The sequence below is a fragment of the Varanus komodoensis genome, unplaced genomic scaffold, assembly GCF_004798865.1.
Source record: "Varanus komodoensis strain SLA01 unplaced genomic scaffold, ASM479886v1 scaffold44_3, whole genome shotgun sequence".
In the NCBI taxonomy this organism is placed as follows: domain Eukaryota; kingdom Metazoa; phylum Chordata; class Lepidosauria; order Squamata; family Varanidae; genus Varanus; species Varanus komodoensis.
The window spans coordinates 5,319,142-5,343,099 of NW_025336010.1; the positions used below are offsets into that span (position 1 = coordinate 5,319,142).

At 52.5% G+C, this 23,958-nt stretch overlaps 1 protein-coding gene across 1 annotated transcript; it reads left to right on the plus strand.

Moving 5' to 3' along the window:
• The first annotated feature begins 14,738 nt into the window (after window positions 1–14,738).
• On the plus strand, window positions 14,739–23,392 carry TLX3 (T cell leukemia homeobox 3). Its single transcript, XM_044444309.1, has 3 exons — window positions 14,739–15,159; window positions 17,059–17,302; window positions 23,182–23,392. The coding sequence occupies exons 1-3, from the start codon at window positions 14,739–14,741 to the stop codon at window positions 23,390–23,392; spliced, it is 876 nt and encodes a 291-aa protein (XP_044300244.1).
• Window positions 23,393–23,958: the final 566 nt, after the last annotated feature.

Consider the following 23,958-nt stretch of genomic DNA (forward strand, 5'->3'; position numbering starts at 1 on the left):
CCTACTGCTTTTTGCTGCATTCACCAGTGAGGGATATTTGGCCATGCTTCCTACATGTTGAAATGGGAATCATTTCTTGTAATGCTATCCATCTTGCTGAGTCTCTTTGCAGTGCTGTTGATGCAACATCTGCAACTCCATAGGACTCTCAAAGTAATGTAGTATCAATTAATGTTCCATTATTATAAAATGTTACCGGTCTTTTTAAAAGGTTTTCATTGCCTCACTTGCTCTTGATCTCCTTCCAAGAGCCTGTCCATCTCACCTCACCTCTTCATTTAGAAAGAAAAAAGTGAAGTATTAAATGACAGATGTGAGGAGCTATACAGCTTCCGCTGGCATCCTGTTGGAATGCTGGATGGAATCCACTTTACAGCCTGCCTAGAATTTCATTAAGGAGCTGGAGGTATGTGGGTAGATCCAGGTACTTGGTTCTCTTATGCAAATATTACCTGGCCAGGAAGGTGAGACAATACATTGCGCAGAGCCCCTTTCATACACTCAGCTGAAGACACCTGTATGGAGCAGAAGCAGGGTCACAGGTCCTGGCAGCTGCTGCCCAAATTTGCACATTCAAGTGAAGATGTGAAGAAGCTTAGATCTATGCAATTTGCTCCCACACAGGTAACAGATGCACCACTCTGCCTATTCAAGGAGCAAAGCCATTGCAGGTACAGTTAGTTTTCTAGGTGTTTGTTCTTTCACACCATCTTCTGAAGATAAAAATATGGCCCGTAGCAGTGAGTATGAGTGATTCCATCTCTGCTGGATGTACCCCAAGTATATGAAAGGGGCTGGGGCTGGCATATCCCAGGGGTTCTCAGCTGTCTTGGGGTCACTCAGCATGTCTGCAATTTTGAGAGTACATTGAGGGTACTCTTAAAAACTGGCTTCCAGAGTGGGTGTGGTTGGTCCCAAAACTCCCATTGCCCAGACGACAAGCTGGGAAGGATAAAAGCAAATCGCTCAAGAACAAAGTCCACAGCAGAGGTTGTGCCAGATGTTCAAAATATAGTAATGTATTTTTGAAGTTTTTTTCTGTGCTTGCATCCATTTCATGGACAGCACAACAAAACTCAGGCACAAGTAACTTGGCCAAAACGCTGGAGCACGAATGGCCAAATTTCTCATACTTGTTTCCACATATGCCCATTTCAAAGAGGGAAAATTGAGAAGCACACACAGGCAACAGCCCAACACACATGCACAGATACCTGAAAGCCAGACAAACCCCACACCGAACCATCCGCCCTATACACAGAGAACCAGACAAAACTCACACCACACTGAAACAACCAAACCTGATCTCTCACTGAAAGAAGCATCTCCCCATCCACCCACCCTTTGCTGCCACTTCTAGCCTCCCAAGATGCCTTAGTCCATCTCATCATTTGGTGAGGCCATTTCCCCCTTTTGCTGGGCAGCTCACATGTTTCAAACAGAGGATGCCTCAGGGACCCAAGCTGGTGGATGGCCCAGCACTTTGCTTCATGCCAGCCTCCCAGTTATGTTTTCTTGATGAAAAAGCAGAGCTGCGAATCCCCCTCATCTCTGCAGTGGATAACACACCAGTCCCAAACTTGCCCAGATAAATCAGTGGGCTTCAGCCATCAAGGGCAAGGCTTCCTAGCAAGGTCCCCAGCTGAATCCCTCTCCAATCCGTCATTCAGCCTGTGCTATTTTCAGTGGCTTTTAGCAGCTGGCAGAGAGGAGTTGGAGCACCGTGATGAACTGTGTGGATGATGCCAAGCTACGGGGTGTTGCAAAGGCACAAAAGGGTCAGGAACGTCATCAGTCCCATTGGATGAGCCGATTCGATTGTGTCTGCACCTGCGGAAAAGCAGCCCATTATCACCAGGATGGGCAGGGGACAGGGAGGACAACTCAGGAGGAAACAACTCAGGAGGAGAGCCATGCATGGGCTTGGGCTGAGGGCAAAGTTCCCTCAGAGCTGCCTGCAGGATGAAGATGGCATGCTCAGTTGTTTGTTACCGCAGGTGAAGTGTGGGTAGAGATTTACCCCTAGGCAAATGGCTACAGACTCATTTAGCCCTGCAGAGCAGGGGTGGGCAGCTGGTGACTGATGCACCCTGAGATTTGTAGTCCAGCAGCACTGGAGAGCATCATGTGGCAGAAGAATGGCACAGACCAACTGGCCATATGAGCGACGACATGAGGCCCTCGCCCTAACGTGAGGCACTTGACTTAAGCTGCCTTTCTCCTCTTCCACTCCGATGATACACCATGGTGGAAAAGTGAATAATTGATGATTACATTTGCTTTATCATTATTTTATTATTGCTAATCTTTCATTATAATCATGCTGAAAGACCTCCAGGAAAGCACGTGTGTGTTGCCTCATCCCATAGGCTCAGGGCAGCTTACAACATTTTATGAAACATTCATTAGCATTAATTAAAATACAGTGAATAATTAACATGCAATCTAGATTAAGAAGAGGCAAACTATAAATGAATGTCCCTGACAAACCTCCATGCGCTGATTTCAGCATTAGACAGCTCCACATGTCACCTGTCTGTCCCCATCAAGAGGTTTCCAAGCCATTTCTCCGAACAAGGCATCACTGGGGACCACGATGCATGCAACAAGCAAGACAAGGGTTGCATAGGACAACAAATGCTTCCTGTAAACCCCAGGATCCACCTCTGAGGCTCTTCCAGGCCCTTTCCCCTCCCAAGTGCTCCGTTTCCTGGTTCAGCCCCTCCTTGGTGTCAAAGGAAGGAAGCCAGTGGCACTGAGGGTCTAAGGGGCAAAGGCATGAGATCCAGCCCAAGGGCCTGCCTGAGCACAGGCCTCCTGCTCCACAGGGGCTTTTGCTCCACAAAAGAAAGGAGAGTCCAATTCTCTGCATCTTGGGGGGGGGGGGGTATTTGTGTGATGGCAGGGAAGGGGTCAAAACCTGCTCACCCCCCACAAAAAGACAGTTGCAATGCAGGGTTCCTCGTCAGTGGAAGTGTGCTTTAAGTCTTGCCTGACTTCTTCTCGCAAGGGACCAGGCTGGTTTGCATGGTCCTCCTCCAGCTCACACGTGAGAGAAGGCATTGCCCCACTGTTGCAGGATGCGTGCACATTTTCTTTTTCGGGAGGCACCTTCTGTGATAACGCCCGTGATGTGCTCGCCTTCCCTTCCGCTATCCAAACGTATCTGCTCCAGCGTGAGTGTGCACTGCAACGCCCATCGAGACCAAGGCCGGGGCCAGGCCGGGGCCAGGAAGTCCCAGCCCCGCCTCTGTTTCCCAGGGACCCAAGTGCGAGGCCGCTTCCTCAGCGCAACTGCCCCATGGGAGATAATCTCCAGGAGGAGCTGAGCGGGGGGGGGGGGGGGGGGGGGCGTGCCGGCCTCCTCTTCCCACACTCCCCAACCCCTCCCATGCATGGAAATGGGGCTAAGAAAATGTCTTTCCGTTGCTGTTGATGGGAGATGATTCCTACTCTTAGCTGCCATGCTGGGACGGGGATGGATTTCCACGGCGATCGCCGTGGGAAAGGGAAGGGTTACTCTCCCTTCCCCATGGACTGTGGGCCCCCAAAGCCCCCTCCCTGCACAGCAATTAAGGTTATTAAAGCAGGTGCTTTGGTTACAAGTGCAAAGACTGGGCTAGCCATGGCCCTAATTAAGCCATAAATTATTGTGTGGTGCTCCTTGGAAAGGAAACGCTGAAAGGATAGACCTCATGAAGCCTCACTCCCCCTCCACTCCCAAAAATATGAGTAGCATCGAGGCTGATCCGGGAATAGGAACTGGCCCCCAGGAGCCGAGGGTGGCCAAAGCCATTTTACTGCTTGTGCAGATAAGAAAGCATCTCCTTCCACGTGGGGTAGCCACCACCAGCCAGACTTGCCTGTGTTACTACAGCCATGCTGATAGGGCATCCCTCACCAGCCCCACATTCCATGCCAGCCCCTAGCCTGAGGGTCCTCTGTTACCTCCCCATGATGCCCTCACCCTTCCGCCCAGCCCTTGGGTCCACCCACATCTCTGATGCCCACCCATCTGAGGTGGCCCCCTCACTTTTCACTGGCCACACTCACCCTCACTTCCCACATGTCAGCCCTGGGAAATCCCATATCCTTACCCACCAGCTCCATCTGTTGCTGCCACCTTGCTGCACCTGTGGCATGCCTCTTGCCAGCTGGTACCCCAAAATTATTCCTCGTGCTTGTTGAAATTTATGACATTTCCATAATCTGGATATCCACACTCCCGAGTCACTGCATGGTTGGAAGAACAACATTGACTGGCATTGCAGGCTCTGGCGCTGCCTTGCCCCTCCCTTCGGATTGGCCAGTTTTATGCTTCCAGAAAACTCCACCAGGGAAGGAGTGAGGTGCCCTGAAACCCACGATTGCTACTGAGGTTTGCTGGCCATGATAATGAGAGGTACGGGCTGAAGGCAGGATGCGGGGGGGGGGGGGCAGCAGCTCAATGATCCAGCCCCTGCTTTGCATGCAGAACACCCCCATTCGATCCCCAGCATTTCTAGGTAGAGCTGGAAGGCCTCCTGCCTGAACCTCTGGAGACCCAATTGCAGTCGGCAGCGCTGGGCTGGCTAGAGCATGTGGTGGGGTCAGAATAAGGTGGGCTCCTGTGGGCCTTGCAGGTGGCATGCAGCCAGGTCAAGAGATGAGGCAATATATTTTGGGGCGGTGGTGATCATGTGTGTGTGTCCTTTAATATTTTTTGACCAAATATTTTTTGGCCTGCATTGATGACAAAATTGGGTTCAGACCCCTGTTCAGAAAAGAGCCCAAATTGCCTTGGACCAATTCAAAAGATGGCTGCTTTGACTTGGGCCTGAAATCCAAATCTTCTTGACAGTCACTTGGGCCTGAAATCCAAATCTTCTTGACAGTCAGTGGAAGACAACAAATGGCTTTGACTTTTTTTGGTTTCTGTTCTCCAGAACTGGATGAGATTTGAGGGTATCGTGGTCCTTTATGGGAAGCATACTGCCTGGCCTATTTTGGACAAATAGGTGCAAGGTATTTTGCATTGCACATCTTTAATTTGTCTTTTTAAGAGACCTGTCATGATAATCACTTTAAAAAGGAATTCTTGCCAGAATTATCTGAAATTTGCCAGAACAGTTCTCCTTTCTGAGGAGATCAAACCTACCAAGTTTCAGATAGAACATGGAAGCAGAATTGATAATTTCCAGATCTCAGGAAATAAAGGGTGAAAAAGAGAATGAAAAGAAGGAGATGCATTATTCCCTTAAGGTTCTGTGAGCAACTGTTATGGAAACAACACACAGCACAGAAGTCCTTGTTAAGAAAACTGCAACATTTCACAAGGTTTGCAGTAGTGCGTGTGTGTGTGCAGAATCCAAGTGTGTGTGGGGCACTGAACCACTTCCTCTTCTATGGTTTTTTTGGAAACTGCTATAAAAATAATGTATCTGTAAGGTTTTTACAACCCTGTAAAATCTTGGGAGGATAGGTGCACAACCTGGGGAGTTATGGTGAATATAAACCAATGTAAAACCTTTTTTCCCAGCACAATTTGACACCAGAGAAAGTGAAGGACCTACAGATAAGGAGGACCCTTTTAATTAGCCCCAGCCCTTCTCCTGTCTCTTCTCAGTGTCCCCCCCCCCCCCCCCACAAAACATGCCCAGGAGAGAAATCCCCATCTGCTCCTAGGAGAGGGAACCAGCAAAGAGCTGCAAAACATTCCTTCAACACACCGCCCGCAAAACACTGAGTGATGAGCCTTGATAAAACCATTAGCTGTGCCCAGAAAAGTGGAACTGCCCCTCGTCTCTTGGCCTGGTGTTTCCCTAAACAGATCTGATAGCTGGGGGAGAAATTTATTTGAGGGAGACACACTGCTGGTGTCACTCTGTTCCTCTGCATCTTCAGAAAAGTTAAGACTGGGATCTGGTCTACTTCAGAGTAGCCTCGCTTCAACACGGACACCTCCTGCAACTGTTCCAATCAGACAAATTCGCTCAGGGATTCAGCACCACAGTCCTTGGATAAATCTACCCAACCACTGCAGTGTCATCAAGCAGAACAATCACACGAGATTTTAACAAAAGGTTGAAATAATAGGCTTATAAGGTGTAACAACTATACAACCCTATTAAATGAAAACAAATACTCTGTGTATGTTCTGGACAGGCATCTTCAATGGTATTCTGCCAATGCAGTGCACAGCAAGCCTTCAGTGCCAGCTGGCAGGCCAATGGCCAGTGAGGATGGGAGTTGTAGTCCAAAACATCTGGAGGGCACCAACCGGGGGAAGTGGGAATACTGTACTAGTCATTTCCCTTGCTCTCAGGGAAAGCTGGAGGACAAGACATGTTTGCTGAGGACCGGGCTTCTGGGGCTAAGAAAACCAGAAGGTGCGTTCCTGATGCGAGCAACTGATACAGAACAGTGGCGGGAGGAACAGTGACTGAGTGCACTTCCAGGTACTGCGCATACAAGAGAATAAGCGAAGGTTAGCCTAGATTGCTCCCCCCCCCCCCACCAACATGCTACTTCTCTATAAGCGGGAAGGTGTTTTTTAACTCGGGAGCAAGCGAGCCAACTCACAGAAGCAGCCTCAGGTTCAACCCCTTCCCTCCTCCTGCCATCCTGTAGCCCACCACCGAGTAACCCACTTCTCCTTCTATATTTCCAGCATCGGTGGCCTGGAAGCAGAACTTGCTTTGCACTACCCAGGACTCGCCCAAGGACAAAGCCAGGAGGTGCCCACAGAGCTGTCTTCAGAGGGGCCCTGCCACCTTCAGCTGCAATCTCTCCAGCAGGAATATCTGCATTTCTCTTCTTCACTCATTGTGTTTTAAACCAGCACACCTTTGCATGTAATTCTGTTGTAATTCTAGGCTTGCTGGCTGCCTCGAGCGCCAGATTTGCAGAGGGAAGGGGAGGTGGCACCTGCCAGACATCCAGAAGTGCCCAGAGATTGTGGGCAGCCCTGTCTTTGCAGCTTTCTTCTCCAGCTTGGTGCCCTCCACATTCTTTGGACTTCCACTCCTATCAGCCCCAGGCAGCATAACCAAGGCTTGGAGATGCCTGGAGTTGTTGACCAAAGCAGCTGGAGGGGGCCACCCTAGAGCAAGGCAGCAAGGCCCAGAATATGCTTACCAGGGAGGCCGGAAAGCCGGGCGAGAGCATGTGCTGCCCCAGAATCTCTGCTCTTGGCAGCTTCTCAAAATGTGCTGCTGGGACCCACTTCCCTCCAAGATTGTGGTTGTGTGACATCCTTCTGCCTCATGGTTGGCAGGGTGGGAACCATGCCTGGCCCTCGTTTCCACTCCTGCCAGCCCACCGGGAGCCTCCCTCTCAAGCCAAACTCACACCTAGGAAAAGAGCAGGTGGCTCCATCCCCCCCACCCCCAAGCACACATGCAGGATCAGGCCCAGAGACCTTGGAGCAGCCAAGCGGCCAGATGGGACCATTGCCAGGCAGCCAGGGCCAGCTGCTTACCTTGTCCCTCCCCTGCACTTCAGTTCCCCTGCCCCTGCTTTTGGCTGGCTAAAAGAGCAAAATACACCATGTTACAAAGGCAGTCCCTCCCTCCCTTGCTCGCACATGTATGCACACACTTGCATGTGCACACACATTGCCACATACAGAGACAATGTGGCAAACACAGTGTCACACTGAGCCCCCTCACACACACAGTGTGTCTCTCTCTCCCTCTCACAAACACATACGCAGTGTCACTCGCATAATACATAATCTCTCTTATGCATGCAGGGTCACATATCACTGACACACACACACACACACACACACAGAGTAGCACACAGTGTCATGCAAGGAGACACTGGAATGAACACACAAATGCAGCATGTTACAGAAAGTCTCTTTCTGCCTGTCTAGCATGAGTGCACGCGCACACACACGGAGTGTCACACATGCATTGCCACATATATCGATTGTCTTTCTCACACAGTGTTACACACGGACTCTTTCTTGCACACACTCATGCACGCACCCAGTCTCTTCTCTTACACACACAAGTTACTGCCCGGGCTGACTCCCCATGAACCTGCAGTTCTTGCATTTGGCACAACTGGCAGGAAAGAGGCCAAGCTCCGGTTCAGTTCCCGTCTCCTCCCTCTGCTTCTCCTCCACTTGGATCCCCTTTTGTTTTGCTTCCCTTCACGTAGCTTGGTTTTACTATGTCAAGTTCTAAGTGGCGATGGCAACAGCAACGGAGGATTAATAGAGCAAGTTTCTTGAGGCGCTAGTTTCTGCAGTGGGACCAGTCCCTTACTGCCTGTGTCCAGTTTGCAAAATGCTCCAACCGGTCTGGTATCATTAGTGAAGATGGCTTCTATTATTGACTATCAGAACTGAACACTATTATTAACAACATTATTTTCGCCTGCCTATGAAGACTCTCCAAAGCAAGACAAAGCACAGTGCTGGGACAGCGTCAGCTCAGGTGAGTGTGTGGCAGCACTCAATGACTTACAACTTCAAGTCCTGTCCCCACTTCAAAATTGCATTGGACACTTTTCTTTTTTGTACGGCTGCCTCAAGTTTCTTTCTGTTCTCTTCCTCCATTCTCACCCTGTCTCTTCTCCAACCCACCCCTTTCCCAAGATTAGCAGCATCTACAATCTCGTTGACAGGAAGGGCAGACCAAAAACTTTGCTAACAAAATGATCTGTAAATGACTGAATTTGCCCTAGTGAACAAAAAGCACTGCTTTTTTTTTTTTGCTTTTCCTTTGTAATTAAAAATAAAAATAAAATGAAGAACACAAAGAAATAAAAATGTGGTACATGTGTTTAATGTAGATTAGTATAATTTAATAAATTAATTGTTTGCCAGTGGTTTTAATATTCTACTTTAAAAACTGAACTCAGTTTGCAGGATCGAGTTGTATGTTTTATGTAATGGGATGCAATATATTACAAGATTGCTCTATAAACCACCTTGAAGCATTTATAATTAAATATAAAAATGCTATCTTTCGCCATAAATTCACCTGATTGTGAATAGAAAACATTTCTTTACGGGATATGACCCTGGAAGGACCACCAGTTCTTAAAATTAATTCACACAAGTTTATTGCTTATGAAAAAATTGTGCAGAAGAGTTGCATTTAAGAATTCCATTGATTCTGAGTTATTAATTATGAAATATAATTAAAGTAAAAACTAAAGAACGTCAACATATTAAACTTAAAAAGCTGATATTAAAATAGAGTTAATATTTAATAAGGAAGCCCAGTCTTATAAGACTGTTTGGATTTGATAGACTGTATAAGTTAACTGTGTAAAGCCAGAAGAGAGAGAGAAATTCCCGCAAAGAAAAATGTATTGTTTATGTGATTATCAAAGACTCTGTGATATATTATCCTTTTCGCCCAAATAATATAGATCTCTCTTTTTTTAAATATAGTAATAAAAACATACTAGCGCCTTTTAAAACCCACTATTACTTACCACCCCTTTTCATATTGTACTATCAGAGACACTTTGGAATTGGTTTAAAAGCACATCATTCATTATTCAAGGCTCATCTTTGCATATTATTCCAGCTCAAGTCTGCCAGGCTCCCTGTGAAATCGTTCACAAAATTGATAACAGCAGACACACACACGCAATAAAAAGATAGCCTTGGGCACCCGAGAGCTGCCATTATGCAGATCACGCCGCAATTTTCTCTAACAAAGCCTGCCCTGATCCCGACCGGCGCCGCTCGAGCGAGCTGCGCCGGGCCCTGCCTGCCGGGGGTGCGCGAGCGCACGGCCGAGCCTGCCTGCCTGCCTGCCTGCCAGCCGCCGCCCCGAGGGCCCCGGTCAGGATCCGGCGCAGGGGCCCCGGAAGGGCGCGCGGGCGACCCGCGCGGGCGCTCTCTTTCCGTCCCGGCCCTCTCCGGCGCTGCGCCCCGGAGCCGTCTTCCCCGGCCGGGCGGCAGCTTGCTGGTATCCTGCAAATCCAATTAGCTCCGCTTGGTAGGAAGCTCAAAGTAATGATCAGGCCGCTCAGACACGCCGCCAGAGCAAGTGGCGAGAATCCAATTAGCCCAACCTCCCAGACGGCGGCGGCGGCGGCGGCGGCTTCCCTGGGGCGGCCAGGCCGGGCCTGCCCGGGGCGGCGGCCGAGCAGGAGCCGCCGAGCGGGCCCGGCCGCGCCAGGGACGCCGAGCAGCCTGGCCGACGTCGCCTGCCTGGCCAAGCTGACAGCCGACGGCCCACCTTCGCCCCAGGGGCCGCCTCCCCAGGGGCCCCCAGCCGCCCCCGCCCGGCGTGGCCTCCCCAAGGAGATGGGCAGCCGGGGACGGGCGCGCCTTCCTTGCAAGGTGCGCACAGCGATCCTCGTGCGGGCCCCCCGCCCTCCCCTCCTTGACCTGCCCCGCCCTGCCCCCAAGCCCCAGGCGCGCCTCTGTTGAACAGAGCTTAAAAGTGTAAGTTCCTGCAGGCAGAGACGAGGCGCGCTCTGCAAAGCACCTTGCGCACAGAGGGTGTGCGCATGAACGCGGTGGCCAAAATAATCCCGCATCTATGCCTTTGCGTCTGTATATAAATGTAAACGCATGCATGAAAACATTGCTTCGTCTCATACACGCGTGAAAGCGACATCTGTCCTCTCTGCCTCTTCATGTGCTCGCGTGTGCATAAGGCGGAACTAGGTACGCACGCACGCACGCAGAGTGCACTGTGCGTTGGATATGCCTCTTGGCATGAACGCGGCTCGTCCTATGCAGGGGGCGATGCACGGCCACGCGCCTCACTGCGGCCTTGCGAAACCCCGAGCACGGTTCTGAGTGCAAGTGGGAACACAGCGGTGCGAACGGCACAGACGACGGACGCCCCGGCTCCAGGCCCTTCAAGGCTAAAGGGGCGGGGCGCAGACCGTGGCGGTAAATGGGGAAAGCGCCCTCGCCCGGCTGCGGAAAGACCTTGGAAGGGCCCTGGGATCTTCCTCCAAGCCCGAGCGCGCCCGGAGAGGCCGCCAAGCTCCGCGTGGACTTGAGCAGACACGAGAGCGCGGGAGCAGGCGCTTGTGCCTGCTCTCCCCCGGCGCTGCCCGCGGTCTTGGCACGGCCGATCTGCGCCTCGCCGTGGCTGCCCTGGTGGCGAAAGCATCTCGGAAAGCGCAGCCGGGCTCCTGGGAATGAGCTGGCTGCCCGCGCCGGCCTATTTTCCCCTTAACCGGATTATCAGCCCTTCGCGTTCCATCCGGGCTGCCTCTTAAGCGCGCCCGCCTGGAAAGAGGAGGCCCGAGCAGAGAGCGGGCGAGCTGCCTCGCCATTAGCTCGGGTGACTTGCCCAGGACTGGACGCCTTCTCGAGCCACCGCTCCCGCGTCCCTCCCCACCCTCTTTCTTCTCCAGGCAAGAGGACTTCCAGCATCCATCCCCCCACCCCCCAATTCTTTCTTTCCTTCTCCCTCCTCCAAACGGGCCAAGGCGGTGTTTATAAAGAAAGAGTGACCACGAAAATTTATTACCAATCACATTTCCACTGTCCCTTCCTTCCTCTTCCTCTTGCTTTCTTGTTCTCTCCAGAGGCAAGCTGATGATTTTTGACCTCCGCTAGAGTGCTCCTTTGGAAAGGGCCGTCGCGAAATACGGACTTCGTGTCTCCTGGATCCTTTCTTTGCCGTTCCCCGCCCTGCACTTCACCCGACCCTTCTTTAGTCCGCCCTTCAGTTTAACGCTCATGCAGATTTGCAATGGGTGCCCAGGACGCAGCTAATTGGAAAGAAGAGACGACTCGGATGTTCTTCTTCCTCTGTTTGGGAAATAAGTTTCCATCTCCTTTACCTGTTTCTTTTGTTCTTTTCCTCGGGTTCGGATATGAGGACTCCCTCGTGCTGCCCGACCCCAAACCTCTGACTGACAGTTTGTTCAAAGTTTTCAGCAAGAATATAATTTAAAATCGCCTCGTTCCTAAGCGCGATTGGTAGGGAGTACTCCATGTGAACTGCGCCCAATAGAACGGAAACCAAATAATGGTCTAGCGTCAAGTTTGCACCCTTTTCCCTTGAAATCGGTTCTCCTGATAGACCAGAGAAGGGGCCTTGGAGGTCCGAATTCCCTCCGAGGTTTGTTGGTCTTCCCCCCGCCCCCTCCCCGCTACGGCTGGGAAAACACGAACATGCGCCTGGTACCTGCCCAGCTCAGCCGCACATGACAACACCAGCTGGCGGTGTTATAAACGCGTAAGAGCTGCGGGTTAGTTGGTGCCTTCTCGAGCCGCACACACCCTGCAGTCAAAAGCACCTCCTAGCACATGCAGAAGGATTTCCTTCCGAGCAACCCGAGTGACAAGGTTGGCGGGGACACGCTGCGCTCCACCTGCAACCCACCAACCGGGAGATCTCTTGGCACGCGGCGTTCCCATTCATCTCAATGGACAGGCCTTGCCGTTAAATGCGCCTGACGGATCGCAGGCGAAACCTGGCTGGGAGGCAACGCCCCGTCCAGACGCCCCTCGCAAGACCAAGCCCACGGATGGGCCTGCCTCGGCCTCAGTTCCGAATACGAAGCCCTCTTGGTTGTGAAATGATCTTTTCGCCGCTTCCGGAAGGGAAAATGAAATAAAACTGTCTGTCTCAATTTTTTATCTTTGTGTGCGAGGGGTGCGGGGCTGTCACAAGAGGGAAAAAAGATGGGCAGCGGCGTGATTGTGCGAAAATAAATATCGTGATCTGCGATAAAAGTACCCCCCCAAATACCCACTTTAATAATGAGAGGATGACCCGGTCTATCTTCCTTTAGGACTTATTCGGGGAAAGTCAAAGCAAAGGGAAAGGAAGGGAAACGGAGAAGGAGGGACAGCGCATCCCTTCCGCAGCCTTTCCGTGCAGTCAGCCCAATAAACTCCACAGGTCTGTTTGCATTTACTGTTGCCATTTAAATTATTCAGTGTGTTGCGGTAATTGAATCCTAAGCTTTAAAAACTAATATACTCCCTCCTTGTCACCGCTTTCTGAAATCACGGAATCGGCCCTAACAGGTGCTGATCAAATACTATTACATTCTATTAAAAGGAAAATTCTATTCCCTGTTTTCATTTCCCTTTATAAAGGGGAAACTAAGTAAATGCATTTGAGCGTTATTTAATTTTTAACGCTTTTAGTCCAATTTGGACGTTAGGGAGCGTCTCCAAACTCACAAAGCCAGACGGCGTGACGGTACGTTTTATTGCAACAAATTAATCCAAAACGGAACCCTTTTCTGGGCTGCTCCCTCCCGCAAACGCTCGGCACGGAAGGCTGTCCTGTGCCAGCACAGCCGGGCCGGGCCGGGCCGGAGGGAAGCAGGCGAGGGAACCGGGACGCAGACGCGGGCGCTGGCTCGACGTGAGGCCGGCAGGGGCGGAAGGGGAGCCCGCGGGCAGCCCAGGGCACCCCTTGGTCTCCTTTCCGGAGTGTGTGAGTGTTGCTCCCGGTGTACACGCACCCAGGCGCCTAACTGTAACTGTCGCCGGCTCTTTCTCCACCGGCAGGTCTTGCAGGTACCAGGCGCGCCCGTCCAGGCCCCGGGAAAGGAGTTGGGTGAACCCGGGAGCCTTCTCTGCCGGGCGCAGAAGGCGCCGCGGCGCGCTCGTCCCGTCCTCTCGAGAAACGGGGGGTTTGTCCCTCCCCGAAAACTGATTTTGTGGGAGAGCGCAGCGTTCCCGTGGGTGGCCCGTTGCGACGCTCCTCTCTGCCTTCCTCGCCCGTTTCCGAGGGCAGGCGCGCCTGTGTGTGTTCAAAGAGCCTCCTTCTGTGCTGGCCCTAACCGTGACCCGAAAGCCGCTTTCCCCCGCCAGAGAGACGCTCGGCCCTTCCGGATCAGTGCACGGCGCCCGGCCCGTCCTCTGGGCACGTTAATTCGGGAGCGGGCTCCGATGGGCACTTGCTTGCTGTAAGTGTGCCCAGCTTCGCCGCCTTGGGAGCCCCGAGGAACGGGCAGGGGGACGGAAGGAAGGGGTGGCGCTCCGCCGCCCGGCGGGCGGCAGGCTTCCCCGGCCCCGGCCTCCCTCTCGTGTATCGGGAGAAGCAAATCGCTTGAAAATGGATGTCCCGGGGACGGGCGGTGAGGAGCAGAATGGGGCAGAGGGCCCCACGCGCTCGCTCTTCTCCCACCCCCACCCCGACCCTTCGCACCCTCTGTATAATGTTTATAAACAAAGAACTATAGGAAAGAGTTATATCGATCCCAGATTAATCCGCCGAGGAGGGTCGAGCTGCGCCTCTCCCAGCTTGGAATTCTGTTCAACGAGCGTATTTGCTAATGATTGCAAAGGGTGGCGAAGGGAGCGGAGGGAGGAGGGCGGAGGCGTTCGCCTAGTAATTGCTAAGGTTTGTTCAATTTCATATCGCTAATTTCCAAAGACAACAATCGCAGATGCTCTTTGCAATATCCGCCCCGCATTATCTTAGCTAATAAATTTGACCTATTGTGCGTTTGTTAAAATGATGTCACCATGGAACAGTCCCTAAGCTCCTATTCCAATGAATTAGGCCTTTATTGAAACCCGGGAGCCAATGGGAGGAGAGAGGCTTGTTTGTTGTGGCCAATGGCAGCTGCTGGAGAGAAATTAGAAGCTGAAACTCAAGGTTTGGTTCAAAAAAGATGACACAGAGCCTGTCGGGCTGGACCACTGTTGGCAAAGTTTCAGTGTGACATCTATACAAACCGGGACCTTACATGGATCTACTGTAAAAGGAAAGGGGAGCGTTTTTATAGGGGAATTCTTACGGTTTTTTCTCTCCCCCCACCCACGTTTGAGCCAATATTTCTATTCACCAAGGATGGATCAGCCAACGAACACGCAGACACCGCATCAACACGAACCCATCAGCTTCGGGATTGATCAGATTTTAAACAGTTCTGATCAGGAGACCCCTTCCCAGCCCGCCCCCCGAGGATCAGACGGCAGCACAAATTACCTGGGAAGCCCCGTCAGCAGCAGAACGAGCGCCCCGTACCCTTCCCTCCCCGGCTCTTTCGCTGGCATCGGGGCCCCATTCGAAGACTCTGGATCTTACAGTGTGAATCTAAGCTTGGCTCCATCTGGCGTGATTCGGGTGCCAGCTCATAGACCCATCCCTGGGGCAGTGCCACCTCCAATTTCTAGTGCCATCCCAGCCATGCCAGCTGTACCCAGCCTTGGCAGCCTCAACTTCCCTTGGATGGAGAGCAGCAGGCGGTTCGTCAAGGACAGATTCACAGGTAAGCGTGGGGTGGCGGGTGGCGGCCAGAACAGGACCAAGAGACGGTCCAGCGCTTCGCCCGAAGTTCTTCTGCAGCGTGTAAACAGGTCTTGCAGGGGGATTTTGTTTGCTCTGCTTATCTGACATATATGCTCAGCTCCTCATCGGGTGTTGGGCGAAAAGATAATTTGTTTTAAGAGAAATAAATACAATACAAAGCGGTACAGCATTTCGTTCCCATCGGCAAACTTCTTTGTACAGCGTGGTACCAAACGGTGGTTTCCAGGTTGGGGTGGTCAGGACGACAAAAAGGACCTACAGTGGGTCAACCATACTTCTGCAGTTTATGTGTGTTTATGTGTGCATGTATACATCTATACTGTTTGTTTATCCATGTATATAGCTATGGATAGATTCCGAGAGAGAGAGATTGCTTTATATACACACTTGCACGCGCGTCCCTAGAAATAATGCCGACCGGGAAAACTACCACCCACAAGTCTTAATAAATCCTGATTTCCTCAAAATCCTAATCGTGGACCTCATATATTTCAGGCGCCATATATAAGAGCCCGAGAAGAAGGCGAGTAAATCGCCATGCCTAATCCAATTACGGGGAATAAGCGAGCGTGCGAGGATGACACAGAGAGGAAATTAGGTGATCAAAATACTTTTGAATAAAAAGTGGATTAGATGAAGGGTGAGAACAGGGGAAATGGACCCGCTTAGAAACTCCACATAAAAAAAGGGGCCACGCAAGTCGAGTATTGCCATGCACTTCAGGGTGAAGGCATGTATATGTGTTAGAGAGAGAAGAGAAGAAAGACAATATTTAACTGGGGTGCCTGAAGATGGACATCTACAAAACTCTGAACAGAATGACAGAGAAAATATACGGGAAGCTCTGGAATGGGTGGTATAACATGCATCTTATTACTGCTAATCATAATTAATAATACTTCTGCACTGACTGGGAAAACTCTCCAGGTGTGTTTGCAGTTTGTCCACTTCAGCTCCCACTGAAGCCTAATTTGGCAAATACGATTGTTCAGTGTTACCGATTCTATATCTCTATAGCTATACCAATACTCATATCTATCTACACTAAGCAATTTAAATTCCCAGAAAAGCGATATAGAAAGGATAAACAGCAAGGAAAGGAAAGTGTCGTCTTATGGTTCCTGCTTAGCGTAACTTTGGCGTCGGGGGCTCTCGCTCGCTTCCTCCGAGGCGCTGCCTGGCCTCTCGCTGCATCCCAGGCCCTGCCGCAGCCGAGGGCGAGGGGTGTGTGCGAGGTTTGGTGCCGTGGTTCGGCTTTGCCGTTAGTATTTTGATTTCAGCTTTTCCGCTGCAAACGCCCAGGACTGGGCACACCCACTCGCCTCTGTGTGTTACAGGGCAAGATCCAGAATCACTTGGATTCTGTCTTCACAAGCTCGCAAGGGGGAGGGAGGGAGGGAGGGGGCAGGGAGGGGGCAGGGAGGGTTCGAGTCCCCATCCCACCTTAGCATGGGCTGCAACATGGGCGGAACGAGGCACCCCTTTCTCCACCCGCCCAGATAATGGAAGCGGGGCGGCGGAGGGAAGGGGTGCCGCTCCGCACCAAGTGGTAGTTAACCTAACCCGGGGCCGGGTGCCTGAACGCCTTCAGCTCCTGCTGCTTTGGCCTGGACCCCCAGATGGGAATGCGAGGGGCTTTCCTGAGTGGAGCTCCGCAACCTCCTGACCGCAGGTGTGCTGTGGAGGGAAGAGGACAGAGCTCCCTCCCTGCCCCAGCCGGATGTTCCAGCCACCCAGGCGGGCTGGCCTGACGTGGCCCGGCCGCCTGACACGGCTGGGGTTGGGGCTGGCGCCGGTTGCGAGCAGCAGAGTCTCCCTCGGCACGGCCGCTTCTCACCTGCCTCTTTGTGTGTCGCAGCGGCGGCGGCGCTCACCCCCTTCACGGTGACGAGGAGGATCGGGCACCCCTACCAGAACCGCACCCCACCCAAGCGCAAGAAGCCACGCACGTCCTTTTCCCGGGTGCAGATCTGTGAGCTGGAGAAGCGCTTCCACCGGCAGAAGTACCTGGCCTCAGCCGAGAGGGCGGCGCTCGCCAAGTCGCTCAAGATGACCGACGCGCAAGTCAAGACCTGGTTCCAGAACCGCCGGACCAAGTGGCGGTGAGTCCCTGGATCTGGAGCGGGTGGCTGGGTGGGTGCAGGAGCGAGCAGACAGGGGCCGGGCACCTCTCTGCTTCCTGCCTTCCCCCTCGCCTCCTGTCGAGGCGAGTGCCTGGGAACCAATCCCCAAGGGGAGACCCTCAGTCTAGACAGGTGGAACTTCCTGATTGCAGAGAGGACAGCTTGGAAGTGAAGGGAAAACTCTGTACATGCTCAGGAGGCCCCATTCTTGTTGTTCTTTTGAAGTCTTCTTTCTCGTGCCCCAGAGCTGATCCCCAAATCCTACAGGCCTCCTGTCTTGCACCTTTTAAGCTTCTTATCCCCTGACCCTCAGCCCACCCCTTGGGGGTGCTTGTCTCCCTTTTTCTTGCATCTGAGATCCTGAAGAGGATGTGGGGAGGGAAGAGCAGGGTCACACAAGTCTCCTTTTCTGGATGCGCAGTGCTGCAAGCTGAGAGTCTGCCAATCTGGAAGGGAGGCCCAGGGGAACCGAGGAAGCCTCTTTCCCCAAGCAAACATGTACTCGATGGGGATGTGCCAGGTCTCATGCAGGGTGGACTCCTTCCTCAGACCACCTCATATCTCTCAAAAGACAGGCACATGGACAGATGAGAGAAGGGACGGGGCTGTCCCCGCCTATCTACACGCTGCACTTACCCACGCAAATGCGCAAAATGCCCTGGTTTCTCCATGGATTTGGTTTGTTGGTTGATCCTTCTGATCCTTCTGAAAATCAGGCAGGTGCAGAAGCTTATCAAAGGAAGATCCCCGGCAAGGAGAAAGGCCATCAAGGGAAAGTCACTCTCGGCATCCCTTGGCAAGGACGCTCGGGATGGACAAAAGGAAGAGAGATCCATGCAGTGCCTGATGGATTCGTTGCGTTCATGGTCGGGAAAGGCAGTGACTAAGTGGCAAGGTCAGACTTGCTTCCGCTCTGCTAAAATAAATGGCAGCGCCGAGAAGCCAGGAGAGATCAGTATATTAATGAAACCGAGGAGAAGAGCTAGGACCGACGAAGGACAAAGGGCAGCCTTCGGTTCTTCGTCTGTTCCACAGGCATCGTGAGAGTTTCCACTGGAGAGAGAAGTAGCGACGCAGAGAGGTGATCCAGGACTCCAGCCTGAAAGGCCATTGAGGTGGCTCTGCTTATTATTAGCATCAATTCCCTCCAGTTCCTCCGAAATTCGGTGAGGCAGTCATGCTGCGCTTGGGGCAGAGTGGGAACCTAGACCTCTGCCCCAGAGTCTTGCTCGGGGCAGGAATGGGCACTCATCTAGCCCTGCGCTTCTCATTTGTTTTGTTCCCCGGCGGACGCAGCTTCTAGACGCCTAGCCTGAAAACAAGTTCAGCACTGCGGACAGCTCCGTTCAAGTTCTGACTGAAATTCAGTCACCCCCCCCAGACTTCGGATCCTTCAATTTTGGCAGCCGTTTCCTGTAAAATGGCCTGTAGGTGGGGCAGGATAAAAGGATTTATTTCCTCCCCGTGTGTCACGGTCCCAGTTCTACTGGCGTTTTTGGTGAACTCTTCTACTTACTGCTTCTCCAAACCCCAAGCATGGGATTCATTCGAAGTTGCCAGTGAAATAAGATCGAGGGTGCCCCTCGCTGTCAAAGGAGAAAGGCGGGAGCAAAGAGCGAGCCAGGCGGGAGCCGGGAACTGAGGGCAGTGCGGGGTCCTGAAACTGGGGCCAGGCGGGCCCTCTTCTTGAAAAGGCACCAGCGACACTGCGTGCCTGCCCTCCGTGTCATCAACTTCCGAAGAGGCCGCTGCGCCTTGTTGCCTGGGCCGGACCTGCCACTCCCAACGTGCGAGCACAGGCGCAGAGGACGTGAAGTGTGGGCCCTGCTCAGCGCAAGACCTACACCGGGAGGTGGATGATACCCAACTGATCCCGAACAGCTGTGGGAGAAATCGAGCCTGCATCTCAATGCGCGAAGCCCCGTGAAGCTGTTCCTGTGTAGGCATGTTTGGGATCGCGCGGTTAAGCCACCGTTGCCTGAATGACTTGCAGCCACTCGGCCTGCCGCTTTTCAAACTAAGCCCGGCTGACCCAGAGGCCCAGGTGCAGGCTCCCAATGCTGCACATCTTTTGCGGCAGGTGGATGCCTTTCTGGTGTATTGTGCAAAGCGGTTTCTTTCCACCTGGTTTCTTGTTGTTTGGTGCCTGCTGGTCCTTGAAGACGGGACCGAAACGCAGCAAGCCGGGCGGGTCCTCATATTCCCGAGAACTGGAGGTTAGCGGCTGCAACACGGGCGCTCAAGCAGAAACGACGTGGCTGCAACAAAGACTATGAAGGCGCGCAGTCTTGGTTTTAGCCAATGAGCTGATAACACTTGCCAGAACAATTTCCACAGTTGCAATTATCTCAGATTAGGTCATTTGGGGCTGCAATCTTAGGCATGCTTATGTGGAAGCGAGGCCCACTGAAGTTGGTAAGACGGATTTCTGAGCAGGGATGTCTCGATCGCTCTGATAAATTCTAGTTGGTAAGGTGCTTTCTCTGGAACTATTCTGGGTGGAAGCCCCGGCGTTTCCTTGTGCCAGCACAATCCGAAGCTCAAAGTCTAGTTCCTGAAACTTGCTTAGTGCACTCTGAACTGGACAGTGTTTTTTTCGTTGTTAGTTGAAAACTGATGGGCATCAGTCTCGCTACCTGGCCTTTGAACGCGTTTAAGATGTTTCACTTTTAAATAATGTTCACCTTTTGGTGTTCTTTCAGTTGTGGCCTTTACTGCACAGAATGGCAGAGGAACAGGTTTGGTTCTGATTTTCCCATTCCCCAACCTCTCCCAAAAATGCATAAACATAAAAATTAAATAAAAATAACTGTCTTGCTACTTAACCATCTGCAATAGTCAAATTAGAAGCCCCCCTTCCTCCCATTTCGAACCCTTTCATGAAAGGGTGGTTCCCCCCCTCCCAATAATCGCTAAACAATAGGAGTTGAGGGCGTGGAATTCCCAGTAAATGAGCTGGATGGACAAATAGCCTGACCCAAACCACCTTCTTCACGCCTTTCACTTCCAAAGTATTTGACAGCCATGGGGCTTTCATTAAGTCCTCAAGACACCCATTCACATGAATGAACTCTGTCGATGATCAATGCTGAAAATATGAATATATTAGATTTTGTTAGACCTCTGGGTGCGGTAGTGGGGGTGGTGGAAAGAGGGAAGGAGGTGAGATAGAACTTCAGTAATAATTCCAGTTTGTTAGGCAATGAGGCAACCCCCCTCGTCCCTTATACACACGCACAGACATATTCATATTGTTGATTATTGTTTTTCACATTTTAGGAATCTGAGAATGGATGGATTTCATTCACTCTCATCTAAAATTACTTTAGAGAAAATCACACACATTCTCTTTGGCCCCTGGGTGGTATAGAAATGTAAATCAATTTTTGCTTATTTTAAAAACCGGCATTATTTGAGCACGGTTACATTATTTTCCTTTTCTTAAGTTGCCTTCCTGGCTGGAGAAAATGTGTCTTTGGCTAGCCTTTAATTTAACAAATAACTTTCAAAAATTCTGGTTTTCTCTTTGTTTGAGTCTCTTTTCTCTGCAGCCCATTCTGTTCCATTTTTCCCCTCCCCTGCATTAACTTTTGGACTCTGTAACTTGCTTTTTAATATCAGCCAGAGAGAGATGCAATTCACATTTCAGGCGGGTCTTCAAGGTCCTTCAGCAGATTTCAAAGAACATCAACAGCAAGTGGGGAAGCCTCCGGCCGAGGCTTCTAGCCCCAAAAGTAACGCTGAATCCTTGCCCTTGATTTTTTAAAATGCGCTTGGAAAGGTTCACGGCTGAACCAAGTGAAGGGGCCGGCAGACGCGGAGAAGGGGAAACCTTATCGAAATCAAACTGCGATTGCGGTGCAAGGGGCCCAAGAACTCGGGTCCGGTATGAATTTGCTCGCTAGCGAAGTCTCGTGGGACTTACTTCCGAGTAAACGAGTTTCGGTCGCTTCTGCTAAACCATGCGCCGCTTAAACCTTACAGAATCCTCTTTGTAAGCTAAGGGACTTAGAAGACGCGATCTTGTGCAAACTTGCTTACTCGGGAGGAAATTCCAGTGATCCATGGGGACTTACTTCTGAGTAAATATGCGTGGGATGGTCTTGCGTGACTCTGGCCTGGAAACCATCGGCTTGCTCGTTTGTTTCAAAACGGGCATGACTCCCGAGGTGCGCTGCTCTTGTCCTAAAGAACCCGATGTAAACGGCTGGGGGAGAAAGAGCCGCGGCTTCATCGAATAAACCCGTTTGGGACCGGGGTTCCCCTAAGCAGCGAGTCGACGCCTGAAGGGGTTTGGCTAGTTCCTCCCACCACCCGGCTTTACTTTCTGGACAAGCCCTTCCCCTGACAAGGTTTTCCAAATTCGAGGAGGAAACTGGATTGTTTTTGGAACGTGCGTATGTATGCTAGCTCCGAATTCCATGTACACCAAAAAGCCAGCCACAATTTTTTGCGGCTCTGATATTTCCGCTCAGACCGAGGCCGGCTATTTCCGGAAGTGAAACGATTCCTGGAAAAAAACAAAACACCAGGGCCTGAAGGCGGCGATCCACAAAGTGGTTACGCGCAATGGCCGGAGCCCTGCAGGTGACCGTCAGGCCAAAATCAGTTCCTTCGACTTCAAGGAAGCTTCGAATTCGATAGTCGGATTCGGGCTTCTGAATCGACTTCACACGACAAGCAGTCCGACTTAACGGGCTTGTGACTGCTGGTGGCCATCCTTCGGTTTCTCCCCAACCCTCGCTCCCCAACTGGACTAGCAAAACCTTCGGTAAAACTAACCCACTTGAAAACTAGCCTGTTGAGATTCGCTACTGAGGACTGTTGTTAGTTTTGTTTTGGGTGGATGTAGGTGGACTGGATGGCGGGGAAGAAGATCTGGGGAAGGTGTCCGCGTTTAGAAGTAGAGAGAGCTGCTGCCTCGAAGGGAACAGTGAAGAAACCTCATTTTGGATCCGATTTGCGGGAGAAGCGCCTTGGAAGAAATGCCGGCGGCAACAGAGCGCGAGTCTCCGTTCCCGCAGAGCAGAAACACCGACACCTTTCGGCTTCTCTGAAGCGCTGGGGCGGCGGCAGCAGCGGCGGGGGGGGGGGCGATGGGGGGTATCGCCTATAAAAAGAGCCGGGGGCGATTCCTTCATGTGCGTGCGGCTTCGAGGGCCACCGACACCCCTCCCATACGAGGATCCGCCACCATCTGATCTCCCTGCAGCCAGCTGGACACACCTGGGCGTCTCTAAAACCCCACCGACCTGGAATAAAGTCCCAGAGGATCCGAATTGCCAAGCGGGGATACACGCGTTCTTGTCTGCTTCACAATAAAAATAACAGTACAATCTCTGAAGGATTTTAGCTCAGAGTAAAAGGGCCGCAAGCTTGAACCCAATTGCCCGGGACCAGGCCCCTGGTCCGGCGCGCGTTCGCGTCCCAAGAGACGCGCGCCCTACCGCGACTGTACGGCCCGGGGAAGTGAGGCCCCCTGTTGGGGACGGTGGCTGGGATTTGCTCCCGAGTAAACCTGGGCCGCGATTAACCTCGGCGTGAAGCCGCGCAGATTAGGCAGGACGAGGGGAAACGCGGCTCCTCAGGCGAAGACGGGGTGGCTTGCAACTTCCTTTCAGCCGCCGCTTGATCTTAAGGTCCTTTACTGCCTTAGGAAGCTTCTAACAGCGACCGGCCAGCCCTGCCCTATTGCGGGGGGGGGGGGGCGGAGAGGTGTCCTTCTGGTCACTGCTCAGAACAGGGCCCTGGGCCTGTGACCCTTGTGGCGCCGCGGAAAGGCCCCGGGGGTATTTTCGCTGCGTCCCTCGGGGTGGAGCTGCCTGACGGGTCCGACTGCTCTGTTCTTTGCCTTTTAGGAGGCAGACGGCGGAAGAGAGGGAAGCTGAGAGGCAACAGGCAAGCCGGCTGATGCTGCAGCTCCAGCACGACGCCTTCCAGAAGTCGCTGAACGATTCGATCCAGCCCGACCCGCTCTGCTTGCACAACTCGTCGCTCTTTGCGCTCCAGAACCTGCAGCCCTGGGAGGAGGAGGGCTCCAAGATCCCGCCCGTCACCTCCTTAGTGTAACGCTCCGTGCCGGGCCGGGTGGGCCTTGGAGCGGCAGACGGACAGGCGCCCTCCTCCACCTCTCCCTGCATGAACCGAGGCAAGACAGTGCCCCGAGGACTTTCCCACGAGGGACGGAGGCCACGTGTGCCGGGGGGCGCCTCCACTCGCGTGGGCCGGAGAAGACGCGGGAAGCCATCCCACGGTGACCACCCTCTTCCCGCGGCTGACGGACGGGGGAGCCATCCCTGGGCGGAGCCGTCTGTGCCCCTTGGCGGGACTGCATGGATTATTGCGTGAGGACCGCCCCTCTCAGTCACATTCTTGCCCTCCTCCTACTCCCTCCCCAGTAAGGGTCACTTGGGTAGTTTTGGGAGTCATGTTCCTTCCAGCCCCAGTGGCATCAGAAGCTTTGCACAGCCTCTCTGGCTGTGGGGTGGGTGGAACTGGAGAAAAACCATCCCTGTTCTCCCCTTCCCAAATTACCAGGACCCCCGCCTCACCCCCAATTTTCCCAGGGTGATTGGCTGGGTAAGACATGAGCAAAACATGAACTTTGCCACTGGGCAAAGAGAAGGCTTGTGGCT